A 22078-nucleotide genomic window follows, 5' to 3' on the forward strand; every position below is an offset into this window, starting at 1 on the left:
GGATAGATAAATCCAAAATTGGTCTCCACGTGTTCCCTTTCTTTGGTACTAGAAACAGGCGAGAATAAAATCCTAGTCCCACTTCTGACAGAGGAACTGGCTGTATAGCTCCTATTTGAAGAAGTAAAGAAATCTGCTTGTGAGCCTCTATCCTTTGCCGAGGAGGAACGTCTGGCATGCCTTTGAAAGGAGGCAATGTATGGAAATAGAACTTGTAGCCTCGGATTATAATGTCCAATACCCATTTGTCCTGGGTGACTAAAAGCCAGTTTTGCCTGAAGAGTGCTAACTTTCCTCCCAAAGGAGCTGCCAGGCAAGAAGAATCTGGCAGCTGAAAATGCAGGTCATTGGGCCTGTTTACGAAAGGACTGGCCCCTGCCCTCACCTGCAGATTGTGCAGGCGAACTCCAAGTTCTAGGCCTGAATGTACTGTGAGCTCTGCCCCTGCCACGTCTAGATCTACCCCTAGACTGAGAATCAGAAGAAGGAAAGGTCCACCCCTTAGTAGACCAATTTCTACTAAACTTTGGAGGTTGCACCTGCAAAAAATCTTTAACAGTCTGCATAGACTTAGCCTTGTCTTCCATTTTCTTCAAAACCGACTCCACAGGGGGACCAAACAAAACTTCAGACTGTAAAGGGGCATCCAGAATTCTAGTTATAACATGCTCGGACAAATTCTGATCCTTAAGCCAGGCGTGCCTACGAAGAACTGAACCAGTGGCAGCCACCCTAGAAGAGGCCTGTACAGCATCAAAACCACACTGCAAAGAATGCTTACCCACCTGTTCAGAGACATGTACTAAATCCTGCAATTCTTTACACTCTATGCCCTCTGCCAAAGCATCCACTTTAGATTTTAGCTGAGAAAGGAGGAAATTCTGATACTTCAACATATGAAACTGGCAATTTAAAGCCCTCATTGCTAAAGTAGAAGAGGTATACACCTTCTTACCCCATCTATCCAAAGCTCTAGCTTCCTTATCTAGAGGAGCAGGATTCTTTACAACAGAGGCTCTAACACCCTTAGGCCCCTGACTAATAGTTTCTGGGTCCGCCCTAGGACTCTTATACAGATATTTATGAGCCTCAGGCACCCTGTAATACCTGTCCGGTTTAACTGGCGCAGGAGGCAAAGAATCTGGATTAAGGGAAGCCTCCGAGAAAACATCTTGAACAACATCCAAAACAGGAGGTATAGCCAAGGGTCTATGCTGTGGTAAAAACAAGAATTCCCTAAGCCTCTTCCGTGAATCAGAGAAATCCTGTCCTTCCCACTTAAAATGCTCCCTCATGGAATGCAGAGTTTCTGAAAATGAAAAATCCTCTGGAGGAGAAGCAGAAGGAGTGGAATCCTCTGCATCAGAATCTGAATAAGGGGGAAAATCTTGAATATCTTCAGCAGAAGACTCTGAGTCATCTGAGGCCTGATCCAAACTGTCCAACTCTGGCTCCACCCTGGGCCTCTTATCAGGAGGGGGCATAGAACCTCTAATTAAAGTAATCAAATCTTCTGCCATTTTAAGCATGTGCCTTTTAGGCACAGACCCTGAAGTACCTGGAGGGACACCAGAGGAAGGCAAAACAGACCTGCCCTTAGAAGAAGCCTTAGAAATAGTAGCAGAAGGCCTAACCACCTTAGGCATAGAAGGGAGAACAGTAACCTGAGAGGCCCCTTCAGCTTGACCTGACTCCTGTGAGGCCACATCCTGCAAAATCAACGTTTCCCCCTGAGACTCAACAGAAACTTCAGCTGGATCCACCTGCTCCACTGTAGCTTCTGCAGGACCGGCGTCCGAAACGGACGGATCAACCTGTCTAGGTTTCAAGGATTTGTCTTTGCGCTTCTTACCGAAGCGGGCGTCGGAGGATCCGACGGCATATTATAATTACACCGCTTACCAAAGACTAACCTAGCACAATCTAACCTTCTTTTTATAGTGCGCTTATTAAACCTAGCACAAAACCGACACCTGACTACGTCGTGGTCCGGTCCCAAACAAGGAATGCAAAGAGAGTGATAATCCCTATGCGGTATCTGTTTCCCACAAGAAATACAATTATTCACTTTTTCTGACATCCGGAATTAACTGAGGCAAGAAAAACAAAATATTCCCAACGGGTACTTAGCCAACTTCGTTTCGGTCTGAAACTCAGAATTGAAAATTTCAGAACGCCGAGCGGCACTTGCAACGCTGCTTCTGCATCGGACCATGCGGCAAAAGACTGAGGATATGGCGTCGGTCATGCGCTTTTATACCCTGGCTCTGATGTCAGATCTGGCCATGACCGACGTCAGCCTAATACTTTGGTATTCGGGCCGACCGAGGACAGCGGACTACCCATATGTAAGGACTGCAGCAATGTGAGATGAAGAACATCACACAGATCCCTTTACTTAATCATGCTGCTACTCAGCTTATCCTCTGTTCTTCTCCTGCTACTGGGTCATCTTTCATCCTACCATGACCCTATAATAGCTCTCAACATATCTACAGTTGTGCCCCAACTACCTATTAATAGTTCCTCCCAACACTCTCCACACGTCGCACCAAACCTATTTAGTGACGTCCCTCATCTTTACTCCAAATATAAACTGATCAACACTTGTACTCAAACCAAAACAAAATCAGGTGGAAAAATCCTCTTCAAAAAATAAATATAAATAATTTCCCAATATACTAAAATCCTTCTAGGTGGAGACATTAACCCGAATCCTGGCCCCACTTATCACAATGAACATCAAGGCAATTCTCTTTCATACACTACTCTAACCCTACAATGGGAAACCTCCAACCTCGGTAATCTAACTTTTGCCACCATAAATGTTAGAAGCTTAAGAAGTAAAACTTTTGAAATACATGTCTGGATTAGCCAACACAAGCCTGATTTTCTCAATGTAACTGAAACTTGGCTTAAATCCAGCATAAAATACTCCAAAATTATACCTCCTGGTTACAATATCTGTAATGACATTATAAAGAGGAAAGGTGGTGGCATTGCTTTAATATTTCCCAAAAACTACCACATTTCCCCTTAAAACGAACCAGTACCAAACTTCAATTTAGCAGAGCTTCTTATAACTTTCCTGGAATTAAACCATTATTAACAAATATTTATTATTGCTTTTTACAGCCCTCCTGGTGACGATACAGCTATACTAGACGATATCCGACATTGGAAATTCATAAGAATTCCACAAGAAATACTACAACTAAGTGATGTGCATGTCAATCGGCTGGACATAAACTCTTCAGCATCTAGGGTGAACTTATTTTGTTTCACTTAACTAATTTATACCCGCACACATAGCACAAGACATCAAAGTCTAGTGTTCGGTCTCACAGAGGGGTTCACAGTGGGAGCGGGTGTGCATCAGGGTTCAGCTCTGAGCCCACTGCTGTTCATACTGGTGATGGACTACATTAGCAAACAGGTCAGAGGAGATAGAGCAAACAGGTCAGAGGAGATAGACCAACAAAGTTGCAGTATGCAGACAATGTGACATTTCAGGCAGACTCAGCAAGAACATCCGCAAAGGATAGGGGAATGGAATGCAAAACTGAAGGCATATGGAATGAAATTAAGTACAGATACGACAGTAGTAATGGCAGCAAACTGCAGAAATCAGAAGAAGCTGAGAATTAAGACAGAAGGGAAGATAGTGGAACAGGTTAATACCTACAAGTATCTGGGAGGAGTGGTTCAGGAGAAGGTAAGTCTGAATGAAGAGGTCAAAGCTAGAATCTCAGGGGCTGCAGCCAACTGGCATAAAGTGTCAGGTGTAGTATATGACAGAAGAATGCCAAACTTTGAAGTAAGGCATACCAAACAGTGGTGCAAGCAGCACTACTGTATGATACAGAAACCTGGGCAGTAAAGGCAGAGCAGATAAGGAAGGTAGAGATCATGGAAATGAACTGCCTGAGACAAGTGGAAGGATACACTCTGTGGGACAGATGAAGAAACAAGGACATAAGAGCAGAAGCCAAAGTAGCTCCAGTTGCAGAAAAGATCAAAGAGAATGGATTAGTATGGTTTGGGCATATGTGCAGAAAAATAGAAGACGATCTGGTGAAGAAGATTTCGGACAGACAGGAAGAATGTAAGAGGAAATGATGGCATCCACCAAAGAGATGTATGTATTGTATAATAGAAGATCTGTGACAGTTAGGCATCAGTGTCAAAGAAGGTAGCAGTGTAGCCATAGCCGGCCTTAGGCATAGGTGAACTAGGCGGCGCCCTATGTGCCGCTGTAGCAGGGGAGCTTTTTCCAGTATTTATTTAGTGTAGGCAGACCAGGATGGGGGCATCAAATGGTGTGGTAGGGGGCGCATGGAGCCCTTTTGCCTAGGGCACCAGTTGACCTAAGGCCACTCCTGAGTGTAGCACTGAATCAAAGGGGGTTTATGATGATGATGACATCAAATCCCCTGTTAGACTAGATCCTAGTATTTGACCCTAGCAAATACACTACCTCAGGTACAATGTTTGACTCTCTGTGATCCTTTCTCAAGCTATACAACCAGATATCTCACACATCCACTTAAGGAGTATGTTCATAAAACAACCTGCAGCCTTTCCAAGTTTAACTCAGAAATGTTCATCACTAACCTGTCATCTATTAACTGAACTTCCTAAAACTCCTCCCATTAGATGATGCTGTAAATGAATTCAATACAACTTTTTTGAATATCCTAAATAGCCTTGCTCCTAAAAGGAAGCAACTAAAAAATAATGTAATTTGGTTATCCAAAATGAGTAGAATGCAGCATACAGAAAAGGCACAGAAAGAATGGCAAACATATAAAACATCACAATATCTGGAAAACTTCAGAATGCTTCACAATTGTACTAAAAAGCAAATTAATGAAGACAAACAATTACACTGTAGTAACTTTCAGAATAATAGTAAACACGACCCTAAAAAATTCTGGACAGCCATTAAAGAAATCTTGCATCCCAGCCATAAATTCAACCATAGGCCCTCTCCTAATAACTCAGCACTTGAAACCGCAATACAGTTCAACTCTTATTTTACAGATGGTATAGCATCTCTAACCAACAATTCCTCACCATCTAATCCCAACCCTGCCCATCAGCTACATATCATCACCACATCCACTTTCACCTTCAAACCTGTGCCCACATCCTATATAAAACTATTCTTAAATAGACTGTGTTCTTCAGCTAATGACCTTCCAAGTGAATACCATAAATAGCAGCTGACATCACTGCCAACCATGTCTCTATCCTTAGAAATAGGTCAAGACAGAAATCCCATGTTCCCTCTCTCTAGAAAAAAGTCACACATTATCCATTAACACAAAGGAGGAAATTCAACAGACATTACAAACTTCATACTTGAAAAATGTACTCAAAAACATTTGCTAAACTACCTCCTGTAGGAAGAATGCCTACCCCCAACATGACATGGCTTCCGTCCTTCCTATAGTATTAACATTGCACTTCTAACCTATATAGACACTGTCAATAATGTAAGAGATCACGGCAAACTAGTCTCCTCCTTATTTCTAGACTTGTCCAAAGCCTTCGACACAGATTATCACAACAAACTTCTAATTCAAATGCCCTCATTAGGTCTCTGTCAGCCCACACTGCTATGGTTCAAAACCTACCGTTCAGTAAAATGTCACTCTTTTCTCCCTCCATACCTCCCAGTCACCATTGATGTGGCACCAGGTCCTATCCTTGGACTCCCCCATTTAACATTCTTACTAAAACACTACACACATCCACACAACATGCCTCCCTAATACAGTACACAGAGGGCTTCACACTCATTTGTACATCTGATAACACTGTACACTTCCAAACATTATTCAGGAAGTTTTAACAACCACTGAAACATAACTTTGTAACTCACAACTCATGTTCAACCCTAACAAAAAAAATCTGCTACTTTTTCCCCAAATCCCTCTCCCATGAAAAAACAAAACTGAAAGTCTTCTCTCTTGATAATACAATCATTGGCGTTACTTCTCATAGCAAATTTTTAGGGATGATGATCTTAAATTCAATGTGCATATACAAAATTGCATAAGAAAGACATCAAAAATTGGGGATACTTTATAAAGCCAAAAACCTTCTCACCAACACAACTAACACTATAACTGCCACTACTTATGTCCTCCTCACACTTTTTTATGGTGCTCTCATCCTTACTAACCTTCAGGCATAAGAAAAAACAAAACTTGAACAATGCTATAACAAAGTTGCTAAATCTGCAGCAAATACATTAACGTAGAATAAATGGCCTGAAGCACAAGTGCTTAAACCAGAACTAATATACTTTTAGAATAGTAGACACTGAGCCTTCAATCAGCAATTCCCAGCTTAGAAGGATGTAAGCTACCTGTCCTGCCACAACAGTGCAGACCACAAACCTTCTTAATGTAAAACAACTGGTATCAAGCCCAAGTGCTTAAACCAAAAGACTTAGAATAACAGTTGCAATTTAATCAGGCTACTACCAAGCAGTAATAAATGTAGCAGAATAAATAAAATTGAGTACTTTTAAGAAGAGGCAAAAGCAAAATAAAGTAGGAGGAAACACAAATACAGTAAAAGCAGATGAATAAAGTGCAATTTTTTTGTTAGTAAAGTGCAAAGAGAGAGGAAGGAAGAACCTAAGTTGGTTGGCCTTCTCAAATCTTCTCTCTGCATTATGTAGAGTGAACACTAGACTCAGAATATGACCTCACTGTACTCAGTTAAGTGAGCAAATGAGATGTACCCAGGAGAAGTATTCAAATACAGGCTTACAGGAGGGGCGGGCAATTCCAGAGCCACCAACAGTAACACCAAGACAAGAACAGGGATGGTGGGTGGGGAACTAACTGCAGAGAGAGAGAGAGAGAGAGAGACAGCACACTATTCAGTGAAACAATTAGGTATCAGAAAAAATAAAATACAGTACTTTTTAAACTGCACGTTTGCACTTAACAGAAGAATAAAATACAGTACTGCAAGTTTGCACTTAACTTCAGCTTCTAATGCAGGTGATTGTAGCCAACCAAGTCTCTCAGAAACTGAGCATAAAATGAATTCTCAAACTTTGTGGCTAGCACTTAAAAGTACAGAGGAAACCCTCTAGGCTAACAGTTAAATATCAGATAACAAAGAGGTGAGAAGAGCACCACCCCCTCTTACAGCAGAAAGACACACAGCACACTATTCAGTGAAACAATTAGGTATCAGAAAAAATAAAATACAGTACTTTTAAAACCACAAGTTTGCACTTAACAGAAGACTAAAATACAGTACTGCAAGTCTGCACTTAACTTCAGCTTCTAATGTAGGTGGTTGTAGCTAACCAAGTGTCTCAGAAATTGAGCATAAAATGAAATCATTGTCATATCACTTGTATCTATTCTTAATCAATGTTTTCATATGATGTCTAACCTTGTATAATTATTTAAACTGCATCTATTTTTTGTATTATTTTAAAGACTGTAAAATTATTATTCTTAAAATATTTTGTAATACTTCAGAGATTTTTCCCAGGGACTCTGCTGAAATTGGGCTCCAACCCAGTCAAACTTTCACAGTAATCAAATGTCAATCTATATATATATATATATATATATATATATATATAAAAAATATATATATATATATGTATATATATATATATATATATATATATATATATGTATACATATATACACACACACACACACACACATAAACATATACTGTATATATATTTATATATATATATATATATATATATATATATCTATATATATATATATATATATATATATATATATATGTATATATATATATATATATATATATATATATATATATATACATATATATATATATATATATATATATATGTATATATATATATATATTTATATACATATTCCAAATCTTTCGGCATTAGGGATAGAAGTATCTGTGCTTGTATTTGTAGGTTAGGGAAGGATTAAATTTAGTGCTTTTTGTATTGTGTTTGGAAGTGTGTGTGTGTGTGTGTGTGTGTGTGTGTGTGTGTGTGTGTGTGTGTGTGTGTGTTTATACTCATATTTGTTAAGGCATCTGAGTGTATGTGCAAGTGTTTCTGGGTTAAGGTTACATTGCAGGATAGGAAAGGGGGCAGATTTAGTGTTTTGTGTGTTGTGTGTGTTGATGTATGTGAAGCGTATGGGTATATGTGTGTGTGATAGTCTTGTGTAGTGGTACAATTAAGAAAAGGATTTTCATAAGGTAATGTCTGTGGTTGGGTTTGGGGACAGGGTTAGGGTTAGCACACATGAGTAAAGTGCTACAAGGGGAGTAAGTGCATAATGTACACCTCACTTACCTCGCAAAATTCTGTAAGGGTGTAAAGATGGGTATTCATATACAATGATGTTGGGTTTTGTTCCTTTCTCAGCTACAACAAAATACTTTCGACTTGGGTGGACCTGCAAATACAAAAAGACACATGAATAAAAAATTATCTATTTAACTGCTTAATTTAGCTAAACTGATGCTTGATTTTGCATTTCACTGGTTGACAGAAACAGTCATTTGATTATTGAAAAATCACCATCAAACCAATTATTGTGGTAATTTATGAGTATTTTAATCTGCATTCTTTACTATATATTATGTTGTAATATTCAAATAACAACTAAAACAAATCCAAAACACACAGATCTGAAGCAAAATATAATCTGGAGATATGTGATTTTTGGATAATTAAACATAAGTTCAAATGTACAATAAACAAGCTTTCATAGGGTCATATGTTCACCAATCCAATGATGTCCCTGTGTGTCATGAGCATTTATTAGGAGGGGGTATGCTAGTTAGGAAGTTTCTATAGGTTAGGTGGGGTGGGAGGTTACATTAGTTTGGTCATTACTGTCTGCCTCTCTCAGAGAGATGGGGCCAAACCTGGGGCACATTTCTGATTTCCCATCCATTGGTCAAGGTTACATTTAAATAGGGTTAGGGATGTACTCTGATTCACATGAATGGGTAGCCTACTCCAGAGCATGGGAAACCTCTAAGGCACATATTTGTCTTGCCAATTATGTCTGATTTATGTTACAAGCAAACCTGAAATCCTTAGATCCAGTGGTTCTATGCTATTCATTATTTGGACATGAAAAGGTCCATTAAAGCTAGATCCAATGTTGCTTTGTATGTCAGGCATTAAGCTGTTGCATACGTTTGGTCAGGTACATGCCAAAGGGGGCACTATAGTTAATGATGGGTCTGATAAGGGCCAAATAAAGTGGCACTATGACTTCCTTGGACCTGCATATCATGCCTTTACTTATATGTTTAGCAACATAGAAGGATTTTCTTACTTCCTTGGTCACATGTTGGTGAAAGGTCAGATTACCGTCTACATATGTTGCCAGATCCATGACTACTGGGTCTACTCTTAGGGGTGTTGTATTGAAGGAGTAATTCATCTGGGTGGCAGTTTTCCCAAAAGGCTCTATAATGCATTTCTTGACATTGAGTTTTAATCTGAGATTTTGTCACCAGTCATTTGTCTGTGTTAGACCACTTGTAAGAAGCTTGTGTCATGAGATCGAAATACTAAAGGCGGGGGAGTATCCATTTTCATCAAGGATACCCATACCTCCAGGTTAGTGGCACTGCATGAGGCAGCGGAGCCCATCCATGTGCAGCTAACAGTAGGTAAAACTGCTTTTCAGTTTTTAGCCTGCTACAGATCACCCACCTTGTCTCAGGTGCCCCTCTCGGCATTCCTGAAAACACTGGAGAATATAAAGGTCTCACCAAACACCATGATATTGGGGGATTTCAACTACCCAAACATTGACTGGGAAAACTACTCAAGTCCCAACTCCTTTGTCCAATGGTTCCTGGAGTTTATAAACTCAAATGCCATGGAACAACTGGTCACCACTCCCACAAGAGGGGACAACATACTGGACCTGGTCATCACCAACACGGGGGCTAACTGTTCCACACCAGAGGTAAACCCCTTGTTGGTAAGATCAGACCATAAACTAATCACAATGGACATCCACATCATGACTCCACTCCCAGCCAAGGAAACCACTGTAAAAAACTTCTCAAAAGCAAACTTCACACTTCTCAAGACCGATGTGGAAAGTTTCAAAGCCCCCGGGCAAATGGAAAATGCTACCCAAACCGCAGAATCCTTTACAAATGCACTCTATGAGCACCTACAGGAATGCATGGATTGTGCCATCCCAAGTAAAACCAAGACTCACTCCGCCAAAAACAGGCAACCAGTCAGGTGGACCCCGGCCATAAATAATCTATACAACAGAAGGAGGAAACTATTACATAAGGCAAAATCCCAAAAAGATAAGGCATCCCTGATCAGTACTAGCAAGAAACTTCGATCCCTCATAAAATCATCAAAGGCTAGCTTTGAAAGAAAAATTGCCAAAGACTCTAAAGTTAATCACAAGGCGTTCTTTAGCTACATCAAGAATCTAGGTGGCAACAATCAGATATGCTCTGTACTGGTGCAAAATGGCACAAAATACACTGAACCCACTGACATTGCCAACATCCTGACGGACAGGTTCAGTGCAAACTTTACCCTTCCCCACAAAAGGGCCAGTGTCTATCCCAGAAGAATGCAGTCCACCATACATCACAGACACACAGGTGAAAGCAGCCCTCTCCAAAGTAAAAAACACAGCATCAATGGGACCGGATGGTATCACGGGCTGCGTCTTACACGAGCTCCAACATTAACTAAACCCTCACATAAATTCACTGTTCCAACTCAGACTTACCACAGGTTATGCACCCAAAGAATGGTGTACAGCAACAGTGATCCCGCTCCACAAAGGTGGCGCCTAGCGGATCCGGGAACTATAAGCCCTATAAGCCTGACTAGCCTGGTTTGCAAGGCTATGGGCGCATCATCATGGATCTCATAAATAAAGACATTGGGAACCTCCAAACACTGGACCCTACCCAATTTGGCTTTGTTAAAGGCAGATCTTGCCTCTTAAACCTAGTTGACTTCTTTGAAACAGTTACCAAAGCCATAGATGAGGGTAAGGTAGTCCACACAGCCTACCTGGACCTTGCAAAGGCCTTAGACACAATACCCCACTGTGGCATCATAAATAAGCTTACCAGCTTAAGTATTAACCCATATGTCACAAGATGGGTTACAAACTGGCTCAGGGATAGAACTCACATGGTCAGAGTCGTGGGTGCCATGTCCAACTCTAAACCGGTTACAAGTGGCGTCCCACAGGGCTCAGTCCTGGGACCCCTCTTGTTCGGTATATACTTCTCTGAGGTACAGGCAAACATGGGAGGACTGTGGCTTACCAAGTTCACAAATGATTGTAACTGGAAGCCATAATCAACTCTCCGGCTGACACAAGCATCCTCCTGAAGGGTCTTATAGAGACAGACACCTGGTGTCAGAACCATGGCCTCAAGCTAAATGCCAAAAAGTGCATAGTCATGCCCTTTGGGAAAAACACAGTGCCCACAAACTACCACATGGGGGTAATCCACTAAGTATGGAAGAAGTAATTAGGGATCTGGGGACCCAAGTAGATAGTAACCTCTCCTTTGGCAATCACATTGCCAAAGTGGTTAGAAAAACCTTCTGTATATCTCACCTAATTACAAAAGGGTTCACATCTAGATCAAGAGAGGTCATTGTGTCCCTCTACTCATCACTCATCAGGCCCATAATTGAGTGCAATGACCCATTTGGGATGTACCTTACCCGACACCTGCAACAGCTGGAGAGACCTCAAAAATACCTCATCAAGAGGATCATGGGCCTCAAACAGATGCCCTATGCTGCTCGACTATAGAAACTCCAGCTCTACTCAGTTGCTTACTGCCTACTCAGAGGCGATCTCTGCCTGACGTTCAAGGCCATGACTAACCCGGAATTGTTGGACATGCTCCACCTCAAGAAAACCAAATCCATTAGAGCTACGCTCCAGGGATTTAAACCTTAGCACAACAATAAACAGGACATGCTGGAGGATAGTTCTTCCCGGGTTCCCTGGGAAAAGCCCCTAGTAATAAAGTAGGAAAACATAAATACAGTAAAAGCAGATAAATAAACTGCAAAGTTTATATATATATATATATATATATATATATATATATATATATATATATATATACTGTTCAAGCAGTCTTCAATCAGACAAGTTCTAACTGCACACTCCTGCCACTAGGGTGCAGGGGAACCTTCTCCAAAAAAAGATGGCCTGGATGAGTGCTCAAGCTATACGAACAAAGCTAGATTCAGCAGGCCTGAATCTGTTCTAAACTACAGCAACAAGGCACACCAATTTCAGAAAGAAATAGTTCAAATAAGCAGGCACAATAAGCCTGTGACCAGAAATTCCTAGCTTAGAAGGGCAGAATCTCATCCCACAAGAGTGCAGACCATACACTTTCTTAACGTAGAATAAATGGCCTGAAGCACAAGTGCTTAAACCAGAACTAATATACTTTTAGAATAGTAGACACTGAGCCTTCAATCAGCAATTCCCAGCTTAGAAGGATGTAAGCTACCTGTCCTGCCACAACAGTGCAGACCACAAACCTTCTTAATGTAAAACAACTGGTATCAAGCCCAAGTGCTTAAACCAAAAGACTTAGAATAACAGTTGCAATTTAATCAGGCTACTACCAAGCAGTAATAAATGCAGCAGAATAAATAAAATGCAGTACTTTTAAGAAGAGGCAAAAGCAAAATAAAGTAGGAGGAAACACAAATACAGTAAAAGCAGATGAATAAAGTGCAATTTTTTTGTTAGTAAAGTGCAAGGAGAGAGGAAGGAAGAACCTAAGTTGGTTGGCCTTCTCAAATCTTCTCTCTGCATTATGTAGAGTGAACACTAGACTCAGAATATGACCTCACTGTACTCAGTTAAGTGAGCAAATGAGATGTACCCAGGAGGAGTATTCAAATACAGACTTACAGGAGGGGCGGGCAATTCCAGAGCCACCAACACTAACACCAAGACAAGAACAGGGATGGTGGGTGGGGAACTAACTGCAGAGAGAGAGAGACAGCACACTATTCAGTGAAACAATTAGGTATCAGAAAAAATAAAATACAGTACTTTTTAAACTGCAAGTTTGCACTTAACAGAAGAATAAAATACAGTACTGCAAGTTTGCACTTAACTTCAGCTTCTAATGCAGGTGATTGTAGCCAACCAAGTCTCTCAGAAACTGAGCATAAAATGAATTCTCAAACTTTGTGGCTAGCACTTAAAAGTACAGAGGAAACCCTCTAGGCTAACAGTTAAATATCAGATAACAAAGAGGTGAGAAGAGCACCACCCCCTCTTACAGCAGAAAGACGCACAGCACACTATTCAGTGAAACAATTAGGTATCAGAAAAAATAAAATACAGTACTTTTAAAACTGCAAATTTGCACTTAACAGAAGACTAAAATACAGTACTGTTAACTTCAGCTTCTAATGTAGGTGATTGTAGCTAACCAAGTGTCTCAGAAACTGAGCATAAAATGAAATCATTGTCATATCACTTGTATCTATTCTTAATCAATGTTTTCATATGATGTCTAACCTTGTATAATTATTTAAACTGCATCTATTTTTTTGTATTATTTTAAAGACTGTAAAATTATTATTCTTAAAATATTTTGTAATACTTCAGAGATTTTTCCCAGGGACTCTGCTGAAATTGGGCTCCAACCCAGTCAAACTTTCACAGTAATCAAATGTCAATTTATATATATTTATATGTGTATATATATATATATATATATATGTATATATATATATATATATATATATATATATATATGTATATATATATATATATATATATATATATATATATATATATATACACATATATATATATATATATATATATATATATATATATATATATATATATACATATTCCAAATCTTTCGGCATTAGGGATAGAAGTATCTGTGCTTGTATTTGTAGGTTAGGAAGGATTAAATTTAGTGCTTTTTGTATTGTGTTTGGAAGTGTGTGTGTGTGTGTGTGTGTGTGTGTGTGTGTGTGTGTGTGTGTGTGTGTGTGTGTGTATACTCCTATTTGTTAAGGCATCTGAGTATATGTGCATGTGTTTCTGGGTTAAGGTTACATTGCAGGATAGGAAAGGTGGCAGATTTAGTGTTTTGTGTGTTGTGTGTGTTGCTGTATGTGAAGCGTATGGGTATATGTGTGGGTGATAGTCTTGTGTAGTGGTACAATTAAGAGAAGGATTTTCATAAGGTAATGTCTGTGGTTGGGTTTGGGGACAGGGTTAGGGTTAGCACATATGAGTAAAGTGCTACAAGGGGAGTAAGTGCATAATGTACACCTCACTTACCTCGCAAAATTCTGTAAGGGTGTAAAGATGGGTATTTATATACAATGATGTTGGGTTTTGTTCCTTTCTCAGCTACAACAAAATACTTTCGACTTGGGTGGACCTGCAAATACAAAAAGGCACATGAATAAAAAATTATCTATTTAACTGCTTAATTTAGCTAAACTGATGCTTGATTTTGCATTACACTGGTTGACAGAAACAGTCATTTGATTATTGAAAAATCACCATCAAACCAATTATTGTGGTAATTTATGTGTATTTTAATCTGCATTCTTTACTATATATTATATTGTAATATTCAAATAACAACTAAAACAAATCCAAAACACACAGATCTGAAGCAAAATATAATCTGGAGATATGTGATTTTTGGATAATTAAACATAAGTTCAAATGTACAATAAACAAGCTTTCATAGGGTCATATGTTCACCTATCCAATTATGTCCCTGTATGTCATGAGCATTTATTAGGATGGGGTATGCTAGTTAGGAAGTTTCTATAGGTTATGTGGGGTGGGAGGTTACATTAGTTTGGTCATTACTGTCTGCCTCTCTCAGAGAGATGAGGCCAAACCTGGGGCAAATTTCTGATTTCCCAACCATTGGTCAAGGTTACATTTAAATGGGGTTAGGGATGTACTCTGATTCACATGGATGGGTAGCCTACTCCAGAGCATGGGAATCCTCTAAGGCACATATTTGTCTTGCCAATATGTCTGATTTATGTTACAAGCAAAACTGAAATCCTTAGATCCAGTGGTTCTATGCTATTCATTATTTGGACATGAAAAGGTCCATCAAAGCTAGATCCAAAATTGCTTTGTATGTCAGGCATTAAGCTGTTGCATACGTTTGGTCAGGTACATGCCAAAGGGGGCATTATAGTTAATGATGGGTCTGATAAGGGCCAAATAAAGTGGCACAATGACTTCTTTGGACCTGCATATCATGCCTTTACTTATATGTTTAGCAACATAGAAGGATTTTCTTACTTCCTTGGTCACATGTTGGTGAAAGGTCAGATTACTGTCTACATATGTTGCCAGATCCATGACTACTAGGTCTACTCTTAGGGGTGTCGTATTGAAGGAGTAATTCATCTGGGTGGCAGTTTTCCCAAAAGGCTCTATAATGCATTGCTTGACATTGAGTTTTAATCTGAGATTTTGGCACCAGTCATTTGTCTGTGTTAGACCACTTGTAAGAAGCTTGTGTCATGAAATCGAAATACTAAAGGCGGGGGAATATCCATTTTCATCAAGGATACCCATACCTCCAGGTTAGTGGCACTGCATGAGGCAGCGGAGCCCATCCATGTGCAACTAACAGCAGGTAAAACTGCTTTTCAGTTTGTAGCCTGCTACAGATCACCCACCTTGTCTCAGGAGCCCCTCTCGGCATTCCTGAGAACACTGGAGAATATGAAGGTCTCACCAAACACCATGATATTGGGGGATTTCAACTACCCAAACATTGACTGGGAAAACTACTCAAGTCCCAACTCTTTTGCCCAACGGTTCCTGGAGTTTATAAACTCAAATGCCATGGAACAACTGGTCACCACTCCCACAAGAGGGGACAACATACTGGACCTGGTCATCACCAAACATGGGGGCTAAATGTTCCACACCAGAGGTAAACCCCCTGTTGGTAAGATCAGACCATAAACTAATCACAATGGACATCCACATCACGACTCCATCCCCAACCAAGGAAACCGCTGTAAAAACTTCTCAAAAGCAAACTTCATACTTCTCAAGACCAATGTGGAAAGTTTCAAAGCCCCCGAGCAAATGGAAAATGCTACAAAAACCACAGAATCCTTTACAAATGCACTCTATGAGCACCTACATGAATGCATGGATTGTGCCATCCCAAGTAAAACCAAGACTCACTCTGCCAAAAACAGGCGACCAGTCAGATGGACCCCGGCCATAAATAATCTATACAACAGAAGGAGGAAACTATTACATGATAAGGCAAAATCCCAAAAAGGTAAGGCATCCCTGATCAGTACTAGCAAGAAACTTCGATCCCTTATAAAATCATCAAAGGCTAGCTTTGAAAGAAAAATCGCCAAAGACTCTAAAGCTAATCACAAGGCGTTCTTTAGCTACATCAAGAATCTATGTGGCAACAATCAGATATGCTCTGTACTGGTGCAAAATGGCACAAAATACACTGAACCCACTGACATTGCCAACATCCTGACGGACAGGTTCAGTGCAAACTTTACCCCCCTTCCCCCACAAAAGGGCCAGTGTCTATCCCAGAAGAATGCAGTCCACCATACATCACAGACACACAGGTGAAAGCAGCCCTCTCCAAAGTAAAAAACACAGCATCAATGGGACCTGATGGTATCACGGGCTGCGTCTTACACGAGCTCCAACATTAACTAAACCCTCACATAAATTCACTGTTCCAACTCAGACTTACCACAGGTTATGCACCCAAAGAATGGTGTACAGCAACAGTGATCCCGCTCCACAAAGGTGGCGCCACAACGGATCCCGGGAACTATCGCCCTATAAGCCTGACTAGCCTGGTTTGCAAGGCTATGGAGCGCATCATCATGGATCTCATAAATAAAGACATTGGGAACCTCCAAACACTGGACCCTACCCAATTTGGCTTTGTTAAAGGCAAATCTTGCCTCTTAAACCTAGTTGACCTCTTTGAAACAGTTACCAAAGCCATAGATGAGAGTAAGGTAGTCCACACAGCCTACCTGGACCTTGCAAAGGCCTTCGACACAATACCCCACTGTGGCATCATAAATAAGCTTACCAGCTTAAATATTAACCCATATGTCACAAGATGGGTTGCAAACTGGCTCAGGGATAGAACTCACATGGTCAGAGTTGTGGGTGCTATGTCCGACTCTAAACCGGTTACAAGTGGCATCCCACAGGGCTCAGTCCTGGGACCCCCTCTTGTTCGGTATATACTTCTCTGAGGTACAGGCTAACATGGGAGGACTGTGGCTTACCAAGTTCACAGATGATTGTAACTGGAAGCCATAATCGACTCTCCAGCTGACACAAGCATCCTCCAGAAGGGCCTTATAGAGACAGACACCTGGTGTCAGAACCATGGCCTCAAGCTAAATGCCAAAAAGTGCATAGTCATCCCCTTTGGGAAAAACACAGTGCCCACAAACTACCACATAGGGGTAATCCACTAAGTACGGAAGAAGTAATTAGGGATCTGGGGACCCAAGTACATAGTAACCTCTCCTTTGACAATCACATTGCCAAAGTGGTTAGAAAAACCTTCTATATATCTCACCTAATTACAAAAGGGTTCACATCTAGATCAAGAGAGGTCATTGTGCCCCTCTACTCATCGCTCATCAGGCCCATAATTGAGTACAATGCCCCATTTGGGATGTACCTTACCCGACACCTGCAACAGCTGGAGACACCTCAAAAATACCTCATCAAGAGGATCATGGGCCTCAAACAGATGCCCTATGCTGCTCGACTATAGAAACTCCAGCTCTACTCAGTTGCTTACTGCCTACTCAGAGGCGATCTCTGCCTGACGCTCAAGGCCATGACTAACCCGGAATTGTTGGACATGCTCCACCTCAAGAAAACCAAATCCATTAGAGCTACACGCTCCAGGGATTTAAACCTTAGCACAACAATAAACAGGACATGCTGGAGGGATAGATTCATATCCCAAAGGCTTCCCACGCTCTGGAATAGAATCCCAGTCCATGTTAGGCAGAGCCCCTCACTGACCCTCTTCAAGAGAAATCTTGATGAGTGGATGGGAAATCGTAAATTTACTCCTGGGATCACTTCTATGGCCCTGCTGGACAGAGGCCCAGGAATCTAGTCTAAAAGGGAGGCGAAAGCCAAAACATCCTGGCTAGGCTTATAAATGCCCTAGGGCAGATAGCCTAGTACCTACCTATGAACCTATGAGATGGGGATGTATGATGCAGACAATTTGCAGTTATAGGTTCACAGATTCATTGGTAGGTACTAGGCTATCAGGCCTAGAGCCTGTACAAGCCTAGCCATAAAGATTCCCTGGCTTAATCCACCCAAAAATTATTTTCCTGTGCCCCTGTCGAGCAAAGCCATAGAAGTAATCCCCAGGGTGAATTTCCTGTTTCCCATCCAGTTATCAAGATTTTTCTTAAAGAGGGCTAATGAGGTGCTCTGCTTGACATGAATTGGCAGTCTGTTCCAAGGTATGGGGAGTCTCAGGGACAGGAATCTATCCCTCCAGCATGTTTTGTTTATTGTGGTGACAAGGTTTAGGTCCCTGGAGAGTGTGGCTTGGAGGGATTGGGACTTCTGTAAGTGTAGCATGTCCAACAGCTCTGGGTTTGACATGGCTTTGTATGTTAGGCAGAGATTGCCTCTGAGTAGGCAATATGCGACGGAGTAGAGCTGGAGTTTTTTGAGATGGTCTGTGAACCTGGTCAGCAAAAGGCCTTTGACATTAGCCTTTACTTCTGAGAAGTAGATGCCAAATATGAGTGGTCCCAGCACAGAGACCTGAGGTTCCCCACTGGTGCCAGTCTCTTAGTGTAGGTGGTCTCACCAATCCTGATTTCCTGGGTCTGCCTGTGAGCCAGTTGAAAATCCAGTGAGTTATGTACGGGTTTATGCCCAGATTGAGAATTTGTGAACTATGCCAAAGTAGGGTGTTGCATCTAATGCCTTAGCTAGGCCCAGATAGGTGGTATGCACTGTTTTCTCCTCATCCATTGCTGTGGTGATCTTCTCAAAAAAGTCCACCAGGTTTAGTAGGCATGACCTTCCCTTGAAAAAGTCAAACTGGGTTGGGTCCATTGTCTAAAGGTTGTCTATGTATCTGCTGATCATTTCCATGATAATTCATTCCATGGCTTTGCAAATTATAGTCAGACTAATAGGTCTGTAGTTTCTGGGGTCAGTTGATGGTCAATCCTTGTGAAGTGGAATAACTGTTGCAGTCCTCCATTCACATGGTACACAGCCTATTTTGAGGCTATAGCTGAAAAGTGGCTCAAGAGGTCCTGATAGCTCATGTTTCGAGCTATTTAGGAGGCATCCTAAGATACTGTCAGGACCCACTAAGGCTGTGTTTTCAGCTTTAGCAAGTGCCAGCAAAACCTATACCCTGTTACTAATTTGGGGGGGAGGTTATGCTAGTAGGTATTAAACGGGATAGGCAGGGTGAGAGTGGGGAGTGAAGTTTGAGCCGAATTTATCAGCCAGAAAATTCGCTATGCTGCCCTACTCAGTAGAAATGGCACCACTGAATGACAGTTTGGCACACTGCTGTGTGCTGCCTTTGAGGTTTTGGACATAGATGTAGAAAGCCTAGTGGCTGTCCTTAGCCTATGAGGCTATCTTGGACTTGTAATTGATCTTGTTGGACTTAATTAGTCCTCTTAGTTTGCTGCTTAGTTTAATTAGAGGACTCCTATCATTATGGGAGCTGCACTTCCTGATTTTAGCCATGCTTTTTTCCTTTTGTTATATACCCTATTAAAGTTATAATTACACCAGTGTGGTTTGTTTTGGGATTAATTCTAGTAGCCACAGAAGCCTCAATACAGCCATTTTCATGTTTGCACAGGGTCTCTAATAATAATGCCACATAAGTTGCTGTAAGCTTGCAGACGAAAGGGGCAATAAAGTTTGACAAACTATCACTTAATAGGCTGCAGTTTGCTTTGGAATAGTTTCTAACTATTACAGGGTTTGCTGGGGTTACTGAGTTGATTTTTATTTCAAAGGAGAACATTTTTGGTCTGGCCTCACCAGTGAGGATTTGATGGGGGGGGGGGGGTCTCCCATATTGGTGAGTATCAGGTCTAGTATGTTTGAAGCTCTAGTGGGTCTGCGCACTATCTGGTCAAGGGTGTTTATGAAATCCAGGAATTATTTTGCCTACGAGTTTGATACAGTGTATGTTTCCCAATCTATATGGGGTGGTTAAAGTCTTCAATGAATAGTGTATTTGGTTTATTACTGAGCATCTCCAGTAGGTCTCGGTATGAGCTATGGAAATCTAGGAACATAGAGGGTGACCTACAGCTTGATAGGATATTGCTTGGGACTTTGTCTATAGTGATTTGCACATGGATACATTCTAGGACATCATCCTTATTACCCAACCTAGAGTCATACTTGTTGCTAATATAGACTGAAACTCCTCCACCCTTTGCCACCATCTGTGCAGCTGATGGTCTAAATGTGTGGAAAGCACTGAAGCCTTTCAGTGCCAGACTACTTGTCATGAACTTCTACAACTGTTCAGATGGTATGAATAGTAGCAGTGGTGCCTAAAGAATAAGTGACAATTATAGTTTGTTGAATGAAAACTCAAAAAAAAAAAATTTACATACCACATCACAAATTAGTTACTGGACCAAATTAGGAAGAACATCAGATGCAGCTTTCCTTCCAATAGGTTTTTAAGTTAGAAGGACTGCATATATTTTCAGCTTGCTGATGTGATGTCCCTTGCCAGTTGGCCTCTTCCCTTCTAACAGACATGAGTTAAGGTGAGATTCTTACCCTCACAGCAAACCCTCTACCATAAGACTATGAGAATTAGTTCAACTGCTGGAGTGGGAGATCCACTCAGAGACTGGACTATAACATGGAGGACCATCCCTTTTAGTGACAGCAGCATAACAAAAGGAAAACATCTACCAGCATGTAGTGCCTCTGCAACCAGTGACACTTCACAGATCCTTGCAGCATGTTCCCACAGGCACTCAGACAGCACCATGAAGATCATGGTGGTAGTCCACATAGGAGTTACAGGCAATTCTGTACTTGGACTCTGTTTTCTGACCAAAGATGCCTAATTAAGGACTTCCTAAGACTTCACCACAGCCAAGAGAGGCTAGCACTGAAGATGGGATCACAAAAGATCTCTCCAAGTTTATGATTACCCAAAGTAACTGCAAAGACAGGAGCACCAGCTTTGGAAGTTCTATCAGAAAGTATCTTATGAAGGCATCAAGAAACCAAAAATCTATGTAAAGGAACATATGGTAATACTTCTGCAAGGATGTAGCCACTACTGCCGACATCTTGGTAAACACACTGGATGCAGAGGAAAGTCTAAGGGGTATCACTTTGTAATGATAATAATGCCTACCCAGAACAAACCAAAGTAAACTACAGTGCAGATTCCAGACACTAATATGCAAAAAATCATGGAGCATGTTTACTGATGCAATTTAGGGGACTTGCAGCAGCAACTTCATAAGAGAATGAAATGGAGGGAAGGTATATAGGGATCTTGCTTCTAAAAGATGATGAAGGCTACTTCATCAAACTTCAGATGGGAACACTGAAATTTCCTAGGTGGAAAAGAGGTCAGTCTCCAGAACTCCCTACTTCTGGGCAATCTAAATTAGTACAGCTTATATATATATATATATATATATATATATATATATATATATATATATATATATATAGGTTCATAGGTAGATACTAGGCTATTGGCCCAAGGGCCTATATAAGCCTAGCCAAAAAGGTACCCTGGCTTTCACCACTCAAGAAAATTATTTTCCTGTGCCCCTGTCGAGCAGAGCCGCAGAAGTGATCCCCGTGGTGAATTTCCTATTTCCCATCCAATCATCAAGATTTTTCTTGAAGAGTGCTAATGAGGAGCTCTGTTTGACATAGCTAGGTAGTCTGTTCCAGAGTATGGGTAGTCTCTGGGACAGGAATCTATCCCTCCGGCATGT

The 22078-nt window shown here is 40.9% G+C and overlaps 1 protein-coding gene across 1 annotated transcript in view; it reads right to left on the minus strand.

The window, feature by feature from the left end:
* The window catches only part of CFAP44 (cilia and flagella associated protein 44), a 1689287-nt gene that overhangs the window by 1141830 nt on the left and 525379 nt on the right, over positions 1 to 22078 (minus strand). The window contains exon 10 of the mRNA XM_044073142.1: positions 8339 to 8441. Coding sequence (XP_043929077.1) covers positions 8339 to 8441 — 103 coding nt within the window. The remainder of the gene's footprint in view (positions 1 to 8338; positions 8442 to 22078) is intronic.

The sequence above is a fragment of the Protopterus annectens genome, chromosome 5.part1 (genome assembly GCF_019279795.1).
Source record: "Protopterus annectens isolate FY-2018-M chromosome 5.part1, PAN1.0, whole genome shotgun sequence".
NCBI classification, from domain to species: domain Eukaryota; kingdom Metazoa; phylum Chordata; order Ceratodontiformes; family Protopteridae; genus Protopterus; species Protopterus annectens.